Source organism: Harpegnathos saltator, unplaced genomic scaffold (genome assembly GCF_003227715.2).
Source record: "Harpegnathos saltator strain DR-91 unplaced genomic scaffold, Hsal_v8.6 scaffold160, whole genome shotgun sequence".
Taxonomy (NCBI): domain Eukaryota; kingdom Metazoa; phylum Arthropoda; class Insecta; order Hymenoptera; family Formicidae; genus Harpegnathos; species Harpegnathos saltator.
The window spans coordinates 501,594-523,508 of record NW_020229940.1 but is presented as its reverse complement, the minus strand read 5'-3'; the positions used below and the strand labels follow the sequence as shown (position 1 = coordinate 523,508).

Sequence of the window (21,915 nt, the reverse complement as noted above, 5' to 3'; positions counted from 1 at the left end):
AAATTATATTTAAAAAAAATTTTTTGGGGAATTATGGAGGTAAAAAGAAAAATCGATAAAAATTTTTTTCTCGAAAACGGCTGAACCGATTTTGATAAAAAAATATATATTCTGGGTATCAATGCCACAATGTTATAAAAAAATTGTGGAATTTTTTTTTCAAAAGATACAGTTTCAAAAGAAAAAAAATTTTCAAAATCTTTTTGAATTTTTTTTTATATTATGCACTTGAGGCACTATCACCATTTTCTCCCTAAAAAATCATTAAATATTCTAGGATAACATGTCCGAGTTTCAAAACGATCAGAAGAGTAGTACATAGTTTTAAAATGTGAAGATCTTAAATGCGTCACGTACGGCGTATGGCGCGCTATACAGTCCTTCGCTCTGTATGCATAATATATAATATAATATCTGGGTACGCCAAGTGTTTTTGTCTAAATCTTAATTTTATTTTTCATTGTTTTATTATTTTTAATTTCATTTGCTTCCGTTGCTTCGTTTCTCATGTCTTGTACAACATATTTTCGCATTATTAATTGGCGTAACTTTTTGATTTCATTACTTTTTTTTCAAAATGATTAAAAAGTAACATTTTTTGTACAAACTCACATTAATAATTTTTCCTGAATTACTAATAACATCAATTGGCTAGAAAGTGATATCACTTTGTTAGCTAGAAATCATTCTTATGTCTGTACCGATACTTGTTACTGAGATATTAATTTGTAACAACTTATACAACTTGTTCTATATTTTAGACTACTGCAATATTCATATCATTCAATAATTATAGCTTTTTTGTAAAAGAAGGAGTTATCTGAAAATTGCTTCATTAGCATATAATCTTTTAATTATAGGTCATTGAATTTTTCGCATATATCAGTTAAATAGGTATTTATCTTATAGGTATTTATCATTTATTGTTAACTCTTATGACATGTAAATATCTCTATTCATATTCAGTAGCAACGCAAAAAGGTAATATTGCGCGAAGTAGATATACATTATGTATAATTTACATATGATTATCATTAATATAAAATTTTTTTATAATATTTCTTTCTTATCAGTTGTCATGATCAATGATACAAACGTATTCGTAACATAATGAATTCATTCACTCTGGATTATGAGAGACAGAAAGTTGAGCAACTATGGTGGCGGTGATCATTAAAACTCAGAGACTAAAAGACTAACGATGTCGTGTTATTTTGTTCCAACAATGTTAAGATATTCGTTGCTATTGCATTGCATAATAAGGTTTATAGTAGCATTAGATCCGCTGTCGATTTTAATGGTGCAGCCTCTCGCGTCAACTAGTCACCACATATGGACGATGCCTTTACTAAAAAATGTTCTACGTAGGGGCCATCACGTACACATAGTGAGCATTCATGAAGCTAAAGTCGAGGATGAACTCGTACAAAATTTGACTTCTATAGTAAGTAGAGAGATCACATTACTTTTACTTTATAGTTATTTTCGATTTAATTTCCAGTATGTGGTATTTCTTCTTGGTAGACAGAATATAATTGCCATATAATGTGTAATTATACTGTACATGAGTTCTCACAAGTAAAACTTACTTACCTACAAAAGAGATATATGATATCAAAAATATAAAACTTACCTTCTTAAACAGGTAAAAGGTAAAGAAAGGTGCTAAGCGCAACACGTATTTTGTCATTTTCAGAAATCTCAAATTCAAATTGTTTCTTTTTCTTCAAGATATATATGTACGTAACATAAGTATCTGCAAGTAAAACTTATAATTATAATAAAACTACATGAAACACTGTTCTATTGTACAAAAGATGTGATATATTAAAATAGTAGCGCCAACTGAGAAACCTGAAACATATATATTAGGTATATTAGGTGAATTAATTCGGTCCGTTTTTTCTTCCAAAAAAAGACTTTAGTATGATAAAACATGAAAAAGTACACTAATCAAAATATTTGCTATCGCTTGCTATTATTTCTTCCCATCTGTCTGGCAGTTGTTGCATTCCGTGACGGAAAAACGACTCGTCCTTCGAAACGATCCATTCATTCAGCTATTTCTCTATTTCTTCATAATTGTTGAAGTGCTGTCCCGACAGCCCGTATGCCATCGATCTGAACAAGCGATAATCGGATGGAGCAATGAATACGGCGGGTGAGGTAAAACGTTCCAGCCAAGTGCTTCCAAGGTGACCTTTACAATCTTTCCAACATGTGGCCGAGCGTTATCGTGCTGGAAGATCACTTTGTCGTGCCTCTTTGCATATTCCGGCCGCTTATTCTTCAAAGCGTTGTTTAAACGGATCAATTGTTGTTGGTAAAGCTCGGCAGTGATGGTTTGGCTCTGTTTTAATAGTTCATGATATACTACAACCCTTCTGGTCCCACCATATACAGAATATTACTTTCTTGCCGTAAATATTCCGCTTTGGTATTGATGTAAATGGTTTTCCTGGGTCGCTAATGGATTTCCTTCGTTTGGGATTATCGAGATATCAGGTGTAGTAAAAAGAAATCCATTATTTTTGCATGAAATTTAAGGCTTTAATTACCATAATTAGAATGATCCGATTTAGGTCAAATATGCGCCGTTTTGTTCGATAACTTGTTGCCATTTTGAAGGTAATTTCATTATGCCTCTCTCATAGAAGCCCTCGTCCCTATTGGCAAAAAATTGAGACAGTCGATTTTCACAAGCCTCTCTTGAAGCGAATTTTTCACCAGCAAAATTGTTCGCCATGGACAGGAACAGATGGTAATCACTTGGTGCCAGGTCCGGACTATAAGGTGGATGCATAAGAATCTCCCAACCAAGCTCCCGGAGCTTCTGGCGAGTCACTATCAATGTGTGTGGCCTGGCATTGTCCTGATGGAACACAATTCCTCTCCTATTGGCCAAAGAGCTGGCCGCTTCTGGGCGATTGCTTCCTTCAGACGGTCCAATTGTTGACAGTACAGTTCCGAGTTAAGAGTTTTGCCGTAGGGGAGCAGCTCATAGTAGATAATTCCCTGCCAATCCCACCAAACACACAGCAAAACCTTCCTGGCCGTCAATCCTGGCTTGGCCACCGTTTCCTGGCTAGGCTCACCGCGATTCGACCACGACTGTTTTCGCTTGACGTTGTCGTAAGTGACAGGGTTGGGAAAGTTACTTTTTAAAAGTAACTCGTTACCGTTACCATTACTTTCGGTAAAAAGTAACTCGTTACCGTTACTCGTTACTGATCTTAAAAAATAACGCGTTACCGTTACTTGAAAGTAACGATATTTTATTTCGTTACTTTCTGTTACTTTTTTTTTGTTGTAAATCCAGGATTATAAGAAAGATGCTAAGACAAGATATAAATCGGACATAAGACGATTAGAAATATATATATATATATATTTAAATATTTTTATTATTTTATGTTATTAAGTATTGTATTTAATGAAAAGTTTCTTAATTAGTGGATATGAATTTAATATTTGGACATTAGTGTCTGTTGACTTTAAAAATCTTTGCCATTCATCATAGGCAGATTTCTCATTTGATGTTTGCTATTTAAAATTAAAAAAGTCATCGTTATTATTGTGCTTATCAGACATCAAAAAAATTTTTAATTGAAGGAATTCCTTATAAATCTTCTAAATACGTTTGCGCAAGTTTTCACTTATCTTCAGCTAACCAACTCAATTTGGGATGCAAACAGCTGGCAATTATCAATTCTTCTTTTTCGAATGTAGTACAAAACCTAAAGTTGAATCAATAAAATTAAATACGAACATATTGATTTTTCTTTTTGATCAGATGAATGTTGTTTGATGAACATATGTATTGGGTTGGCAACTATAGTAAGTGATTGCGGATTTTAAATAAGAATGAAAATTCAAAATTTTAAATTTGCTTTTTTAAATTTTTTTCAATGCATGTATGCGATACATTGAGCTTCTCTGCAATATCACGTGTTGTGCTATGACGATCTGAATCGATAATGGCCTTGATATGGGTCTCATCGACTTCAACTGGACGGCCAGATCGTTGAGCATTTTTCAATGAAAAATCACCAGAACAAAATCTGGCAAACCAATTTTGACACTGCCTTTCTTTCAAGGCTTCATTCCCATATACGGCACATAACTTCTTGTGTGCTTGCGATGCGTTCTTGCTTTTTCGGAAATAATACAATAAAATATGTCTGAAGTGCACGTCTTGCTCTTCCATTTTTAAATTGGGATAAAAACAAAACTAAAGAACTAATCGATATAATTTTTGTACTAAATGAAAGGTAGAAGTCCAAACAATAAGAAAAAAATATAGGTTAGGTACTTTGAACACGTTAACGAAACAAAAGAAAGTGTAAAATCCATCTGTCGACAAAATCCGCAATCACTTAGTTGCCAACCCAATATTAACCAAATTACACCAACTTACCTTTCTTTTAAACCTTTCTGTATAGCTAAGGCCAATGGATGACAATATGTGAGTCCATCTTTATTGGTTTTCATTAAATTCAGCATAAAATAAAAAATGCATAGAAATTAAATATAATTAAGTTTAATTTTATAAAAATTAAAAAGTAACGTTTAAAGTAACGGACGTTTCGTTACTCGTTACAAAAAAAATGTATCGCCGTTACTTTTTCGTTACTGACACCAAAAAGTAACGGCGTTACCTAATCGTTACTCAAAAAGTAACGATATCAGTAACGGCGTTACAAGTAACGCGTACAAGCGTTACTTGCCAACCCTGGTAAGTGATGCACTTTTCATCACCAGTGACCAACCGCTTCAGAAATGGGTCGATTTTGTTGCGATTCAGCAGCGATTCGCAGATGGAAATTCGATCCATGAGGTTTTTTTTCGTTAACTCGTGTGGCACCCATACATCGAGCTTCTTTTTGTATCCAGCCTTATTCAAATGGTTCCAAACGGTTTTTTGTGCAATCTTTAGCTCTTGGGCAATCGAAACAGTGCTTACATGACGGTCGGACTCGACAATGTCCATGATTTTATCGATATTTTCGACAATTGGCCTTCCAGTGCGTGGTGCATCTTTGACATCGAAATTACCGGAACGGAATCGACGAAACCAAAATTGCGCGTGATTGGCTGTTACAGTATCAGGACCATAAACACTATTCACATTTTCAGCCGCCTGGCTTGCGTTTTCGCCTTTATCGAAGAAAAATTGTAAAATATAGCGTATTTTCTCTTTGCTAGTGTCCATCTTTGACGCGCGCTCAAACAAAACTGAGTCAACTAATCACAAAACTGTCAGAAAAGTTTTTTTAGTACGAAATCTCATCTTTCTAACGTCATCTAGTGGAACCCGATCGGACTTATACAACGCGAGATACAGATAACTAAAGCCATCTATTGGAAAAATAATGGATTTCTTTTTACTGCACCTGATATATCCACTTTTCGTCTCCAGTCACAATACGATGCAAAAAACCTTTTCTTTTTTGCCTGGCGAGCAAGATTTCAGACATGGCTTTTCGCTTCTCAATGTCTCTTTCTTTCAGTTCATATGGCACCCATCTTCCTTCTTTGTAAATCTTTCTCATGGCTGCCAAACGCACAGAAATTGTTGATCGATCAACATTCAACAATTGCGCGAGCTCATGTTGCGATTGACACGGATCTTCATCGATTAGCGCTTGCAGTTCCTCGTCTTCGAACTTTTTCGGCTGACTTGGACGAGGTTTGTCATCGACACTGAAATCATCACTTTTGAAACGTCGAAACCATTCTCTGCATGATTTATCGGTGGGAGCACTTTCACCATAAGCTTCTACGAGCATTCGATAAGCTTCAGCGGCTGTTTTCTTTTTCAAATGAAAACAGAAAATGAGAACTTCCTGGAAATGATGCTTTCTTGGCTTGAATTTCGACATTTTCGAGTCAGATAAACACGATGTTATTGTTACAAACACAAACGTTTATCAACTGAACATCATTGCCAGATATCAAAACTAAAAAATAAAGCCTTTTGCAGACAGTAGAGGTTAGAAAATTACAGCAGTCGTTCGGCAGTTTGCGAACATGTCGCTAACACTTACGTTGACTGGCAACAGTAGCACCATTACGGTGAGCTACTTTCCCGCTATAGATTTGAGCGACGGTGATTATGAGCTCGGTTTAACGGATTTCGGAGCATACAATACGATACCAAACATAAATTCGTCAAATAATAAATTTTACTATGGTGCTAACGACGAAGAAATTACGATTCCTGAAGGATCGTACGAATTGCGCGCCATATACGAATATTTAAAACGTGCAATTTTACATTCTCAAGAAACAGTACGTTCCAAAAATAATCCATATAGAGATGACGAAAATAAATATTCTATAATAATTCGTACCAATAATAATACGATGAAGAGCGAAATAAAATGTGCTTATAGAATAAATTTTAGTAAACCAAACGACATTGGCTCGCTATCGAGATTCTCTTCGAGTCGTATATTATAAACCGTAACAATGGTACGAATCGGACGCACCGATTAAAATTATCAACGTGAATATCATTCGTATAGAATGCAGCGTTGTCGGTGGTGCGTACAGCAACAGTATGCATATACATACGATACATAAATTCTCACCTAAGGTGCCACCAGGATATAAGATATCGGAAACACCGGCACATGTTATTTACCTTCCGATCATTGCACGGAGCATTACAGATTTAACGGCGCGTGTTGTCGATCAAGAAGGACAATCGTCCGATTTTCGAGGAGAAGAGATTAACATTAGATTGCATGTACGACGACGATAATAAACGTACGTGACGATAATAAACGTAATCTATGAAATGCTTGTGGTGAATCAAATGGAACAGGAGAAACAAGCTGGAAATAAATTTTTTTACGAGACACGCAATTAACAGTACAAAATCCTTCGTTCGAAAAAAATAAAAAAACTCAGCGCGTTGAACGTTGAATTTTTGAAATCTCTGGTATTCATCGTACGAAACGATTGAGAAAGATGATTGACATTTTGAACATTGGAAGTGAACCGGTCTTTGACGATCGGATCGTCAAGATTGAGACACATACGTACAATCCATACGCTAACATGTTTGGATATAGCGACGAGATACGAATACCCATACAGCAACAGGATTTATACATATTGCCATGCGAGAGTTATCTCTATGTCGTGGAAAAAGTAACGAAACAAGTTCCAGTCGATGCTGGATGGTCCCGGAGTGGATGCTCTTGGTCGGGTCCCTTGATACAGACTAATCCGGCATGGTAGAATCTGCCAGGGTCGTAGCTCCCACCTGCACAGCTATGCACCTTATTGGAAACCTTAAGCCTCCTCACCACGTCAAGGTGACGCCTACGGAGAGGACCCTCCCCCCCGCGGAGCAGGACGAACATATCGTTCGTCCGTCTCCAAAATTTAACCTAACCCAACGTTATATCATTATAACTTTGTCTTTTATACGAATAAACTTCTAGTATTATATAATTACTTTCTTATATTTTGTTTGTTATTAATTTTTTTTTTCATAAATAGTGACCATTATTTAAGATTTTTTAGAAATTACTAACTGTCATATCCTTGATAACATACACGATAGCCATAAATATTGGAGATAATATCAATAATCAGCACCAATTTGCTATATTTTTAAGATATTTTTATTGTGTTTCATCAATAATTTATTATATTTTTAAGATATCGTGTTTTTTTAATTATATTTTATTTATTTCTTTTATTATCTAAACATTATTTTATTATCTAAATATATATAAATTATAGTTTTATTATCTAAATATATATAAGTTATAGTTTATTATCTAAATATATATAAGTTATTGTTTATTGTCTAAACATTATTTATCATTTTTAGGTTTTCGATGATATGATGAATAAACTGTTTAAAAGCGATGATTACAATCCAATCGAATGGAAAGAATTTAATACATTTGAGACAATACAGTTTGTATATGATTGGGGATATGACATGTGTGAAAAAATAATAAATACCAAAGCAGCGAAGGAACTTTTGGAAACGGTTAAAAATATTGAATTTGATGTCATAGTGCAAGATGTTACGTTAAATCAATGTCTATATGGATTATGGGAGGTAGGTAAACAATTTACTATTAATAATGTATGATCGCCGACATTATACAAAGTAAAGTATATGCAAGATGTTTGGTTAATATTAAAGTATATGCAAGCTGTTAAAGTTTCAGTTGCTACCTAGGAAATTACAATAATATTTCTGAACAATATGGTAATCATATTTATATAAAATATATGTAAGATAGAGAAAAATGCTATTATTTCAAAGTTATATTTGTTCTTTAATAGTGAAAGACTTATAATAAAAGCTTATAGTAAATAACAAATAAGTTATAAACATTAACATCAACAGATGCAATAATAAACGAAAAAAGCTGGTAAGAGCCGACGCAAAATGCAAACTGCTCTATTTACAGTGTTCTAAAATTGTAGGACAACAGAATAAGTAAAAGTAGTCTGACATGTGCGAATGCAACTCTTATAAGAAAAGCATAGACTCCGGATCATCTAGGTCAATTTTGTCAAAATTTGGCATGTAATATTGGTATTATAACAAAACAACTGCTGTCCAGAAACATTTCAACTCTGAAGCATTTTTGATCGTGGTTTAAAGTTTAGCACCTTATATGTCGTTACAGTAGCAAACTTACAAACGCTCGAGGTGGTAACAGTGGACTAAGCGCCGCGATATAAACGAATCTATAGAGTGCTTGTTCATGCTGTTCACTCTGTTATTTTTTCTCACATAGTTCTTATACTAATAAAAATAACTAAAATGTTACTAATGTTACTGTATGGATAGCGAAGATTATATTTCCCGCGCGGGAGAACGCGTACACGAGGGCGTGAATCGATTGTCCTTCTGTTCTATAGTAATGTTTCAACGCAGCTATTTGTAAATGTCAAATCAAATACAGCTACCTGTAAATGTCAAATATGCAATATGAAGTAGTGTATTATTGTTTTGTTATATATATATAAGAATATGTATAATAATAACAAAACAATAATACATTACCTCATATTGCATATTTGACATTTACAGGTAGCTGTGTTTGATTTGACATTTACAGATAGCTGTGTTGGAACATTACTCTTGAACAGAAGCACGAATCGATTCACTATTTGGCAACACACAATTCTATACAAAATATCTTTTATTATTATATATATTTACATATATTTATTTGTCTATAAGAAGAATATATTATTTCGTACTATATATTATACTATATATTTTCAGATTGCATCATATCTTTCTTCCTCGTTTTCTCGTTCGGATTTTCTTATGAGCTAATCATCGATCATCACTTTTCTTATTGAAATATCACTATATATGTCAAACACACTCGTACACAACTTTCGAATTATGGTGCCTCTGACAATGGCTGCGTTCAGCAGAACAAAATGATCAGTGAGCGCTTAGTGATTATTGTCTGTGACTGGAGCACTCTTTTATATTCTTCATAGACATAGAAGTATTTGCCAATCAGGAGCGAGAATTACTAAGCGCTCACTGATCATTTTGTTCTTCTGAACGCAGCCACTGAGCGAACCAGTCGTGGCGCCTCTGACGACGGATTCGCAGCGCCTCTAACAGAAAAAATGTGAGATGGACATTTTCGGCGTGACATTTTTACAATTCCTAGCGAACGTAAAATCTTCGTAAATTGAACTTTGAACTAGAATATCACGACTCACAGGATACGTAGAGCAAAAATGAAGACAGTTTTATTAACTAATTTAGATCCAAGGAATCGATTGAGAACACTCAGAACTGCACCGGTTTAGCGGTTATAGCGAAACTCTAAATTGTGCCCCCCTCCAACTAGTTGGTTCGCGTGAATATACCATAACAGTCAAGAGACAGTTCAAGAGCGTAACAGCAAAAAGCGTACCTTGGCGCAAACCATTGCCGTCATTTTTGAAAAAAAAGGTAACAAAGTAAAATAATGTTTATTTTAAAATGTCAGGTAAAAAATTATCTAAAAAATCACCTGAATATTTTCAATAAAATAACCGATGCAAATATATGGAACACTAATGTCTCTCCATTTTGCTGTTCTCATTATATCTGGTATTAGTCAACACGAATGGTTACTTTATATTCTAATATATATATATATATATATGTGTGTGTCAGAAAAATAATACTTTTTCGAAAAAATATACACAAGCATACGCTTACACTACGCGCGCGCGCGCACACACACACACAAAAGAGGTGTAAATCCGATCGCACAACCTCCACGCGGTACACTTTGGGTAATGCTAATGCCGACGATATTATAACATTGAAGCTTCATAACTTGAGATGTACTTAACAAAAAATACTTTATTACAGTATTTTGGAAAGCTCTTGAAATACGTCACAAGAAAATGCAAAAAAAAATAGGACGTTCCATTTGAAAAGTTCAAACCTTGCTCTGACCTTGTTAACTCTACCCGATATCAAACTGATAAGATCAGTATATACATAGATAATTTCAAATCCTACAACTTTTGTCTGAAACATTTTTTTCAAAAATTTATTATTTTCGAGATATTTTAGCGTTTTAGAACTTTTTGAAAACCCTTTATATTCGTCGACAGTAAAATAAATGAGATTATTTATTAAGGGTGGATGGAGGAAAACTTCGGCTGGTATAATATATCTGGTAATTAAAAATTTTTATAGTACCTATGTGTACTATTCGGAATGAAGGGGTTAATGTGCTATTATATTATGTTAATAAGATCTATGAAGTATTTGTAGCTAATCTATTGACATAGCTAGCAGACTCTGTTCACAGATCATGAGCTTAATATAAATAGATAATGGCTATAGATCTGTAGTGAGTTTTTCATCAAATCTGTTGCTAATCTGCTAGCAAACTGCTAGCGTTATATTTACTAGATTGATTGCAAACAAGATTACGGTTTTATTAATGGAGTTATATTTTCAAATATTTGACCTGATTGAAATATAAGGTCCGTGCGTCTACTTGCACTTTAAGGACATAACAATACAGACACATTTTTATTACGAGTTATCTATTAAGGAATGGATAATATTCAAGTAGCATTTACTGGAGTTGTACTCTACAAATTGTTATATTTGTTTGTAAAATAATTTGAATACCTTTTCTCTGATATACTTCAGAAAGCAACCAGTCTAATAGGAGGTCGTTAACAACTAAGAGATAATTTGTCAAATAATTTGCAGAAAATAGATTTCCTCTTATTAGATATTGAATGTATTTTAAAATTGAATATACGTTTTAAAATATGTCGAGGAAAGATCTTTAAACTGTTTCACAAACAAGTTCACACGAATGAGACAGAGAGAGAGACAGAGACAGAGACAGAGACAGAGACAGAGACAGAGACAGAGACAGAGTCAGAGACAGAGACAGAGACAGAGACAGAGACAGAGACAGAGACAGAGACAGAGACAGAGACAGAGACAGAGACAGAGACAGAGAGAGAGAGAGAGAGAGAGAGAGAGAGAGAGAGAGAGAGAGAGAGAGAGAGAGAGAGAGAGAGAGAGACGAAACACGTAACGTTCAGAAAGAGATTGTGTGTGTATATATATAAAATTTTCAGGTTGCCAAGGGCAAGCCGCCCGTAGTGGGTTTTATTCCATTCGGTTCTGCATCGTGGCTCAAAGATTATGTCGGTGGTTCTAATTATCCTACAGTTCGACCTCACTGTCATTTTGGTATTGCAAGGCCAGAAGGTTTTTGGCAAAGAATGTGGAATGTCATTAATTATATAATTGACGATCTAACCCGAAATTACTATTATTTACCCAAAACTCAACAGCTCGCTCAACGTTACGTTGGTCACAAAATTAGACCATTATCCGAAATAGAAAAAGATATTGGTATTGTACTAATTAATAGTCATCCTGCATTCGAACCTGCAATTCCTTTGCCGCCAAATGCGATAGAAATTGGAGGAATGCATGCACAAAACTCGCAAGGAATTATCGATGAGGTAACGACAAGTATCATATTTTTGCATATTTTTCTAATATAGAAGAGACCGGGGCTGGTTAGTTTTTTAAATGAGTTTTTTTAACATGAGTAATAAATGGAATATAAGCGGCATAAGAATTTTTTAATAGCCACATACTTATACAACACAAAAATAATTTTTTCAATTGAATATTTCTATTAACTTTGTTGCATTAATGAAAAATATAAGGCGACATTTGTAATGGTACGTCCTGGAGGAGGAACATAACTGGACGCTTGCTTTCACAACACAAGCTCCGACGTACTCACAAGTCTGCGGTACAGATCAAGGATTGGAATGATCCCTTTATCTGGCGCGGACACACGTCGGTGATCCTTTATTTAGGTCAAGGAACTGAATCTTTTTACCTGGGACAGGACAATTGAGGGAAGGGAGAATTTTTCTTTAGAATAATTAGTAGAAAAACGTGATTACATTATAATTACAAATTACTCATTTTATTAGTAGCTAAGCGGAATGAAATAAAGTCCGTTGAAATTCGTGAAAGTTTATAATATGTACATATATACATGGTGTCTTATTTTAACTTTCGTATTAAAAAATCTCGAAATCTTCGAAGTCGCTGAAAAAATGTGTCAAAAAAAGTTTTAGGGCTGAATGGGGGACATACATTAGTGACCTTGACCTTGACTTTGAGAACAAATTTTAAGGTAATTTGAAGGTCAAAGTTATTTTTTTAAATGGAAACCCATATTTTTAACTCCAGAAATGAAAAGAGTGGATAATTTTACGAGCGTGCGAGCGGAAAAACAACTGCGAACGACATCTGTCGGAATTTTGCTATGGAATTATGCATAGACTCAATACTTAATGTAAATTTGCTGTTTCTATATGTGTTTAGTAATTAATAATTGCAGCTTTTCTAGCAAAATTACTTTTTTTATTTAAGCTATTTTATTAATGTTCCCGCCATTTCTCGGACAAATCATCGTTTTATGTTATTTAAGAACCCAAACTATGATTTTTCGAAGTCTATTAATTTTATACTTAAAAGCTAAAATTGACATTTTTTTTAATACCATCCTTCTTCAGAATTATAATTTTAATGCTTTCAAATCATAAAAAGTACCAATCTGTTCTTTTTTAGTACTTTTTTTATCAGGGACGATATCTGAAGTTTTTATAATAAATGAGACATCTACAGGGTGTCTCAGAACTTTGGGACACGGGTTCCGTAGGGATATAGAGCTAAGTGAGAGGAACCAAAAAATCTTCTACCATAATGTGAAAATCGTAATAGTTTTTTTTAGTAATAACCGCGTAAAGTTTGGCGTTTTCCACTCGCATCGTGGCCTATAGACATTCCGCGGCAAGCTGTGTGCGTAAGGATTGAGCGATAACGCGTAACGCGTCTCGCGCTGACTGTCGCGATTGCGCGACAGTCGCGATGGCGTTTTGCGCTGTTATAATTAAAAAACTATTACGATTTCCACATTATGGCAGAGGACTTTTTGTTCCTCTCACTTAGCTCTATATCCCTACGGAGCCCGTGTCCCAAAGTTCTGAGACACCCTGTATACATATATCGTATATTTAATTACCAATATATTTAGTCGATACACATATCTTGATATATTATTAACATATTCTTATTTTATCAAAATCTTGTAGAAGGTACGTAATTTTCTTGACGGGGCAAGGAATGGTGCTGTTGTAATATCGTTAGGAACCAATGTGGCCTGGAAAACTGTTGGATTAAATAAACTTAAGGCCGTTGTACTTGCTCTATCAAAATTGAAACAACGAGTACTTTGGAAGTTAAAAGTCAAGGAGTCACTCGAAATGCCAAATAATGTAATGACTGTAAAATGGATTCCTCAAGGCGATATTTTGAGTAAGTTTAACGATTTGTTTAAACGTAACTGATAAGTTTTAAAATAAGCAGAATAAAGAAGCAGAAGACTCGATATAATTTTAGATATTTTAATTAATTTGATGCCTTAAGATTTCTTTATTCCTAGTAACTTTGTTCCTAGTAATTTTGCTAATAACATAGATTATTCCAGTTTTCTCTACAATCTTTCTTAATCTTTGTATTTAATTTCCTGATATACAGGGTGTCCCATTTTAATGTCCCACCCAAAATAACTTTTCAGTATTGAAGTTTCGAGGAAAATGATCTGAATAAAAGTTGTAAGGATTTAAGTGAGCTACCTTATGATGACCTTGACTTTGACCTTGACCTCTATTTTCAAGGTCATTTGGAGGTCAACTTGCGTTTTTAAAATGGGAATCCTTATTTTTTATTACACTATTTTTTTTCTACTAATTAATTTAAACAACTTTTGTCTAAAACATTTTTTATTTGCCTAATATTTTTTGAGATATTTGAGGAAAAATTGATAACTTTTGCAATATTTAACTTACGATATCTCGCTAACTTTTGTCGAAAGAAAAAGTGGTACTAGACTTTCTTGCTTTATTTAATCTCAAGATTATATTGTTACGATAGTACCTTGACTTTTGTTAACTTACTGATTTTTGGAAATTTCAAAATCATCAAATTAACAAAAATCAGGGCGCTATTATAACAATATATTCTTCAGACTAAATAAAGCAAGAAAGTCTAGTACCACTTTTTCTTCCGACAAATAATTAGCGAGATATCGTAAGTTAAATATTGAAAAAGTTATCAAGTTTTGCTCAAATATTTAAAAAAATATTAGACATGTCTTTTAATAACTTCTTAAAGATGTCTGAAGTAAGAGGTCTTTGAAACATCTTCCTAACATGTCTGTTGTGTGAAGATTTTTATAGCAATTAAAGATGAACTTAGAATGTTCTTAAATTTAAGATAGAGTTATCAATACCATCCTAAATATATTTTTATATCTGTGCAGCTCATAAGAATGTAAAAGCAATTTGGACACATAGTGGTCTTCTTAGCACACAGGAAGCCATCTGGCAAGGTGTACCAGTGATTGGAATGCCTTTTTTTATGGACCAAAGGCCTAATGTGGAAATCCTGGTGGCTAAAGGTGCTGGTGTACACTTGGATTTTGAAACTTTGTCCACGCAAACTATTTTAGATGCATTTAATAAAGTACTTTATAACGAAAGGTATGATATTTAAATAAATATATTCATAGCCAAGTTATACAGAGTGCCCTATTTTAATTTAAACACCTTAAATCACCTTTTATACATATACGTGTAATGTGTTTGTATGTAGCAAAAGAGTGCGCAACTAAGTGACACTTAGTTGCGAGAAATAAATGTTTTTTTAATTGTAAGATGATTATAAATCGTTATAAAAGTTGTAATTGCATTTAGTCTTTCTTGTATGTACATATACGATGTACATATACGCGCGCGCGCACACGCACACGCACACGCACGCGCACGCGCACACGCATACATATATCGCGCGCGCGCACACAGCGCACACAGCATGCGTGCATACAGAATATGTTCTAAAATCATTTTTATAGTAGAAACTTATTATATTCAGTTCTTTATGATAGCTAAAATTGTCGCATGCCAATTTATATAATAATACTAATAGTGAAAATATCTTTTATGCAGTTATCTAAAAAATATGAAGCAATTATCTCGTGAATTTCGAGATCGGCCACTACCGCCTTTAGACTTAGCGACTTGGAGCATCGAATATACCGCCCGTCATCCAAAAGGAACCTTAGCATCACCGATTAGATTTCAAAGTTGGGTACACCGGACGCAGGTCGATATTTATATGTTTTTATTCTTCTCTTTGATCATAATCGTATCTATTATATTCCTTACGTTAAAGATATTATTTAATTTTTATTGTCGTTATATATATAAAGTGACTAAATCACATAAAAATAAACAGATGTAAAGGACATAAATATTAATTACAGAAATAATGTAAATAATTGTAATTTTTAAATAAAAATGGAATATAAGAGCAATCTTTTTCGATGTATGCACGCAATGTTGGAAAATAATATTCTTTTATTAAAGCAGATAAGGTAAAATAAGCTCTTCTTTTAATCTCTAAATAAATAGACGGGTAAAAAGTTAATTTATATCTCTCTTAAATACATATCTAGATAAAAAAATATTTGGTAAATATGTTGTATAGAGAACTTCCAATGGTCTTGGCGTATATTATAAAAATTATCTTCGTGAGTAACATTTAAGAGGATTTAAACGTTGCTCATTGTTTATTAAACAGTTATTAACGAAAGAAATTTTATAAATGGAGCCTATTTTTTCGACATATTATGGAAAAATTTTTTAAATATGAGCAAGGGCAAGCTTCGTCCCTCCTCCTGCATCTTTCCCCGAAGAAAAACTAACTTAACGTAACTTAACCGAATTTATACATCTAGGAGACGTATTTCTTCAAAATTTTAAGACCTTATCGATAACGGCGAGCGGTTAAAATCTGTTCTGCAGTATTGAAAATGCATTCTATAGAAGCAAACGATTGTTGTAATATGAATTTATATGCAAATGAATATATACACGCACATACATACGAGGTCTGTCCAGAAAATATCCAACCTTGTGCTCTAATTTTGAATCTAGAAGTGCTATTATCAAAAACAGATATTCACCATTTAGGGAGGACCTTCAAGAGTATCCCCATCAAACGGCATGACACAAAAGCTGTTCAGTCGGCAATGGTACGTTATTGTACAAACATCGAACCGCGTACGCGGTCGCATTTCATAATGACCAAACGTATCGAACAAAGAGTCTGCATTAAATTTTGCTAAACACTTGGCCATTCTTGTTCGAAAACCATCGCTATAATTCCTAATATGCTGATGAATCTATGCGTAATATTCAAATTAAAGATTTGGCGCTAAAGTCGAAGCAACATCAAGGCAATGATCACTGTCTTTTTTCGACCAAGAAAATGTTGTTTACTATAAACACGCTCTAGAAAGTCAGACGGTGAACAAAGAATATTACCTAAAAATTCTGAAGCGATTACGTAACGCAATGAAAAAAAACGGCCTGATCTGTGGAAAAGTGACGACTGGGTGTTTCATTACAACAACGCACCTGCCTATTCCTATTCATCGCAACGCAGCTTATCCGCAGCAATCTGGCGAAACACGGAATTGATTAACTTCGTCAGCTCTCCTATAGTTCTGAACTGGCTTCAGTGATGCCAGAAACGCAATCCGGTAGCACAGCACAGCGCGTGAGGAGTAGCGCACACAAACGAGCAATTCCGTGTCCGTGAGCGCTCGGTACTTCGGCTGTAGACAAGAGCAGACGACGCGCAGTGGGTCGAAGTGTAGCAAAACCCGGACATAGGGCAAGAGCACAGGCTTTTGCATAACATATAATACATAACGCATAAGAGAATAAACCAATTAGTTTTCTTCATTTCCCTCCTCAGGACAGAAATGAAGAACTTCGATTGGTTGATTCTCTTATATGCGTTGTGTATTATGCGTTATGCAGAAGTCTGTGCTCTGGCCCATAGGCCTCTAAACGTAATAAGTCCACGCATTCTCTCCCAATTTGCAACTTTTCAATATTTTTATTGTATTTTTATTGTATTTTTATTGTTATTTTAATTGTTTTTGTATTTTTTCATTATCTTATTATTTTCTTGTAATTTTTATTTATTATTTTCTTAATTTTTGCTACTTTTATTGTCTTTTTTATATGTTTTATTATTTTTTGTTATTACGTTTATATTATTATCATTATTTTGTTATATAATTATTATTAATATATTACATATTTTTATATATTTTCAAAATTATCCCTTGAATCACTATCAATTTCGAATTCCATGGAAATATCGCTATCTCTGGAAGATATTAACAAATCAATGACTTCAGGAAAGAAAGTATTTTTTTTCTGAAGTCACTGATTTGTTAGTATCCTCCAGAAATAGCCAGATTCCTATAAAATTCAATATTGACAGTGACTCAGGAGATAATTTTGATTTATAAAAGATAAATAATATATTAATAATAATTATATAACAAAATAATAATAATAAAAACGTAATAATAAAAAATACAAAAAGACAATAAAACTAGCAAGAATGAAAAAAATAATAAATACCTAATATTTTCATCAAATTAACGCGGATAAATAAACGATTCATACCCATTTTTTTCTTTTCTTATAGAGGAATGAAAGAGTAAATCAGTACCGAAAATTGAAAACCGATCAATATTTAATTTATTCATCAAATTAACGCGGATAAATGAACGATTCGTATCAATTTTTTCTTTTCTTATAGTACAATGAAAAAGTTAATCAGTACCGAAAATTGAATATTGATTAATACCATAAATCAGGGTCAGAAAATTGTCCAAGTGCAATGACAATTTGTTCTTATTTTGCAGGCACTTACCCCTCTAATTTACTCAACAAATGAATTCTGTTAAACGAACGATCCGTATCAATTTTCCTTTTCTTATAAAGAAATGAGAGAATAAATCAGTACCGAAAACTGAAGACCGATCAATACCTAACTTTTTCATCAAATTAACGCGGATAAATGAACGATTCGTATTAGTTTTCTGTTTTCTTATAGAGAAATGAAAGAGTAAATCAGAACCGAAAATCGAATATCAATTAATACTATAAATCAGTGTCAAAAAATTGCCCACGTGCAATGACAATTTGTTCTTATTTTTCAGGTACTTACCCCTCTAATCTTATTCAACAAATTAACACGGATAAACGAATGTTTCCTATCAATTTTTTTTGTCTTATAAAAAAATGAGAAAATAAATCAGTACCGAAAACCGAAGACTGAACAATACCATAAATCAATATCAAGAAAATTGTCCAGGTGCAATGACAAGTTGTTTTCATCTTGCAGGTACTTACCACAGTAATTTACTCAACAAATTAAGTCGGATAAAATAACGATTCGTATCAATTTTTATTCTCTTATAAAGAAATTAGAGAATCAGTCAGTACCGAAAATTGAAGACCGATCAATATTTAATTTATTCATCAAATTAACGCGGATAAATGAACGATTCGTATGAATTTCTTTTTCTTGTAGAGAAATGAAAGAGTAAATCAGTACCGAAAATCGAATATCGATTAATATCATAAATCAGTGTCAGAAAATTGTCCAAGTGCAATGACAATTTGTTCTCATTTTTCAGGTACTTACCCCTCTAATCTTATTCAACAAATTAACTCGGATAAACGAACGATTCGTATCAATTCGTTTATCTTATAAAAAAATGAGAAAATAAATTTGTACCGAAAACCGAAGACTGATCAATACCATAAATCAATGTCAAGAAAATTGTCCAAGTGCAATGACAAGTTGTTTTCATCTTCCAGGTACTTACCCCACTAAGTTACTCAACAAATTAAGTCGAATAAAAGAACGATTCGTATCAATTTTTATTCTCTTATAAAGAAATTAGAGAATCAGTCAGTCCCGAAAATTGAAGACCGATCAATATTTAATTTATTCATCAAATTAACGCGGATAAATGAACGATTCGTATGAATTTTTTTTTCTTATGGAGAAATGAAAGAATAAATCAGTACCGAAAATCGAATATCGATCAATACCGTAAATCAGTGTCAGAAAATTGTCCAAGTACAATGACAATTTGTTCTCATTTTTCAGGTATATATTCCTTTAATTTACTCAACAAATTAACTCGAATAAATGAATGATACGTATCAATTTTTCTTGTCTTGTTTGTATAAAGAAATGAGAGAATAAATCAGTACCGAAAATTGAAGTCCGATCAATATTTAATTTATTCATCAAATTAACGCAGATAAATGAACGATTCGTCTGAATTTTTTCTTTTCTTATAGAAAAATGAAAGAGGAAATCAGTACCGAAAATCGAATACCGATCAATATCGAATTTATTCATCAAATTAACGTGGATAAACAAACGATTTGTATCAATCTTTTTTTCTTTTATAGAGAAATCAATGACTAAATCAGTACCGAAAAGCGGGTATTGATCAATACTATAAATCAGCGTTAGAAAATTGTCTAAGTGCAATGACAAGTTGTTTTCATCTTGCAGGTACTTACCCCACTAATTTACTCGACAAATTAAGTCGGATAAAAGAACGATTCGTATCAATTTTTATTCTCTTATAAAGAAATTAGAGAATCAGTCAGTACCGAAAATTGAAGACCGATCAATATTTAATTTTTTCATTAAATTAACGTGGATAAATGAACAATTCGTATGAATTTTCTTATAAAGAATTCTCTTATAAAGAAATTAGAGAATTAGTCAGTACCGAAAATTGAAGACCGATCAATATTTAATTTTTTCATTAAATTAACGTGGATAAATGAACGATTCGTATGAATTTTTTTTTCTTATAGAGAAATGAAAGAGTAAATCAGTACCGAAAATCGAATATCGATCAATACCGTAAATCAATGTCAGAAAATTGTTCAAATACAATGACAATTTCTCATTTTTTAGGTATTTATCCTTCTAATTTACTCAACAAATTAACTCGAATAAACGAATGATTCGTATCAATTTTTCTTGTCTTGTTTGTATAAAGAAATGAGAGGATAAATCAGTACCGAAAATTGAAGACCGATCAATATTTAATTTATTCATCAAATTAACGCGGATAAATGAACGAGTCGTATCAATTTTTTTTCTTGTAGAGAAATGAAAGAGTAAATCAGTACCGAAAATCGAATATCGATCAATACCATAAATCAGTGTCAGAAGATTGTCCAAGTGGAATGACAATTCGTTCTCATTTTTCAAGTACTTACCCCTCTAATTTATTCAACAAATTAACTCGGATATATAAACGAACGAATCGTATTAATTTTTTCTTCTCTTATAGAGAAATGAGAAAGTAAATCAGTACCGGAAATCGAATATCGATTAATATCGTAAATCAAAATTTATATTGCTGTTTAATTCTATAGCCGCAAAAGATTTGACGTTTTCTCTATCCTAGTCCTAACTTGTAGAAAATTTGATACTCATCTCTATTTGACAAAAGTACGTCGAACTTTCTGTACTAATATAAAAAATTTTTTTTCATTCTTATTTTTTCTACGTCTAATATTTTAATACCGAATCTGTCGAAATGAACCGGTCTGCAGAAATCCTGGCAAGACGTTTCTCTCTCTTTCTCGCTCTCCTCTCTCTCTTCGTCTCTGAATCGCCGCTAACGATCGAAAACCGCAAGCGGAAAGTAACGAAAATTTATTCATCCAACTAAAACGTTCTCCGTGTTATTTATTAAGCGTTGGATAAATACCGATCCGGCGTTTTGTCAAATATCTAACAAAGGTATCTCCGTTTTTTTCTTGCCGACATTCAAATCGATAGTTTTCTACAAGTTAGGATTTGATAAAAAAAAGTCTTTCCCGAGTCGAAATATTAATTCTACATTGATCCTGCAAATTGCATCCAATTTGAAAAATCAATGCAGAATATCTAGATGCGCAATAGTGAACAAGCTTTGTCCTACCTGAACATTACATCTGGCTACTTTCGCAGTCTCGCCCATGATGAGTCTTCAACAGCGACGTATTTCGCAGTTATTTAATACTCGTTTATCTCGATAATGTATATGTACTTAATCCTTATATTCTTAATTTAAATGAGCAATTTTTGTTGATATTGATTATATATTCGCTTAACAGCGCAAGAAAGAGAACAAAGATAAAAACGTAAATAAAACTGCCTTTGTTAGAACTGCGCGTGAGATAAATATATAAGGATTAAATAATCATATAAGAATTAGAGGAAATGGGAGATGAAAAACACTTTTAATTCTCATCATTCTTAAAGTTCTTTTTTTCCTTTTTCTTCTCTTTTTTTTTCTTTTCTTTTTTCTAATGAGAATGATGAGAATTGTAGCTCTCAAAAGAGCTGAAGCTGCAAAGGCAAAGACAACGGTTATGTCTAATAATGCTGTTTCA

At 33.1% G+C, this 21,915-nt stretch overlaps 1 protein-coding gene across 1 annotated transcript; it reads left to right on the top strand.

The window, feature by feature from the left end:
• Positions 1 to 1,096: 1,096 nt before the first annotated feature.
• On the top strand, positions 1,097 to 15,868 carry LOC105188457 (UDP-glucuronosyltransferase 2B1). Its single transcript, XM_025296906.1, has 6 exons — positions 1,097 to 1,444; positions 7,850 to 8,086; positions 11,614 to 12,006; positions 13,660 to 13,882; positions 14,889 to 15,108; positions 15,574 to 15,868. The coding sequence occupies exons 1-6, from the start codon at positions 1,202 to 1,204 to the stop codon at positions 15,866 to 15,868; spliced, it is 1,611 nt and encodes a 536-aa protein (XP_025152691.1). The 5' UTR covers positions 1,097 to 1,201.
• Positions 15,869 to 21,915: the final 6,047 nt, after the last annotated feature.

Excerpts from the sequence above, each read along its gene's own strand:
- LOC105188457 (XM_025296906.1), top strand. The coding sequence starts at position 1,202 with ATGTCGTGTTATTTTGTTCCAACAATGTTAAGATATTCGTTGCTATTG. Across the intron at positions 13,883-14,888 it reads TCCTCAAGGCGATATTTTGA|CTCATAAGAATGTAAAAGCA; the intron begins GTAAGTTTAACG and ends ATATCTGTGCAG. Across the intron at positions 15,109-15,573 it reads AAAGTACTTTATAACGAAAG|TTATCTAAAAAATATGAAGC; the intron begins GTATGATATTTA and ends TCTTTTATGCAG.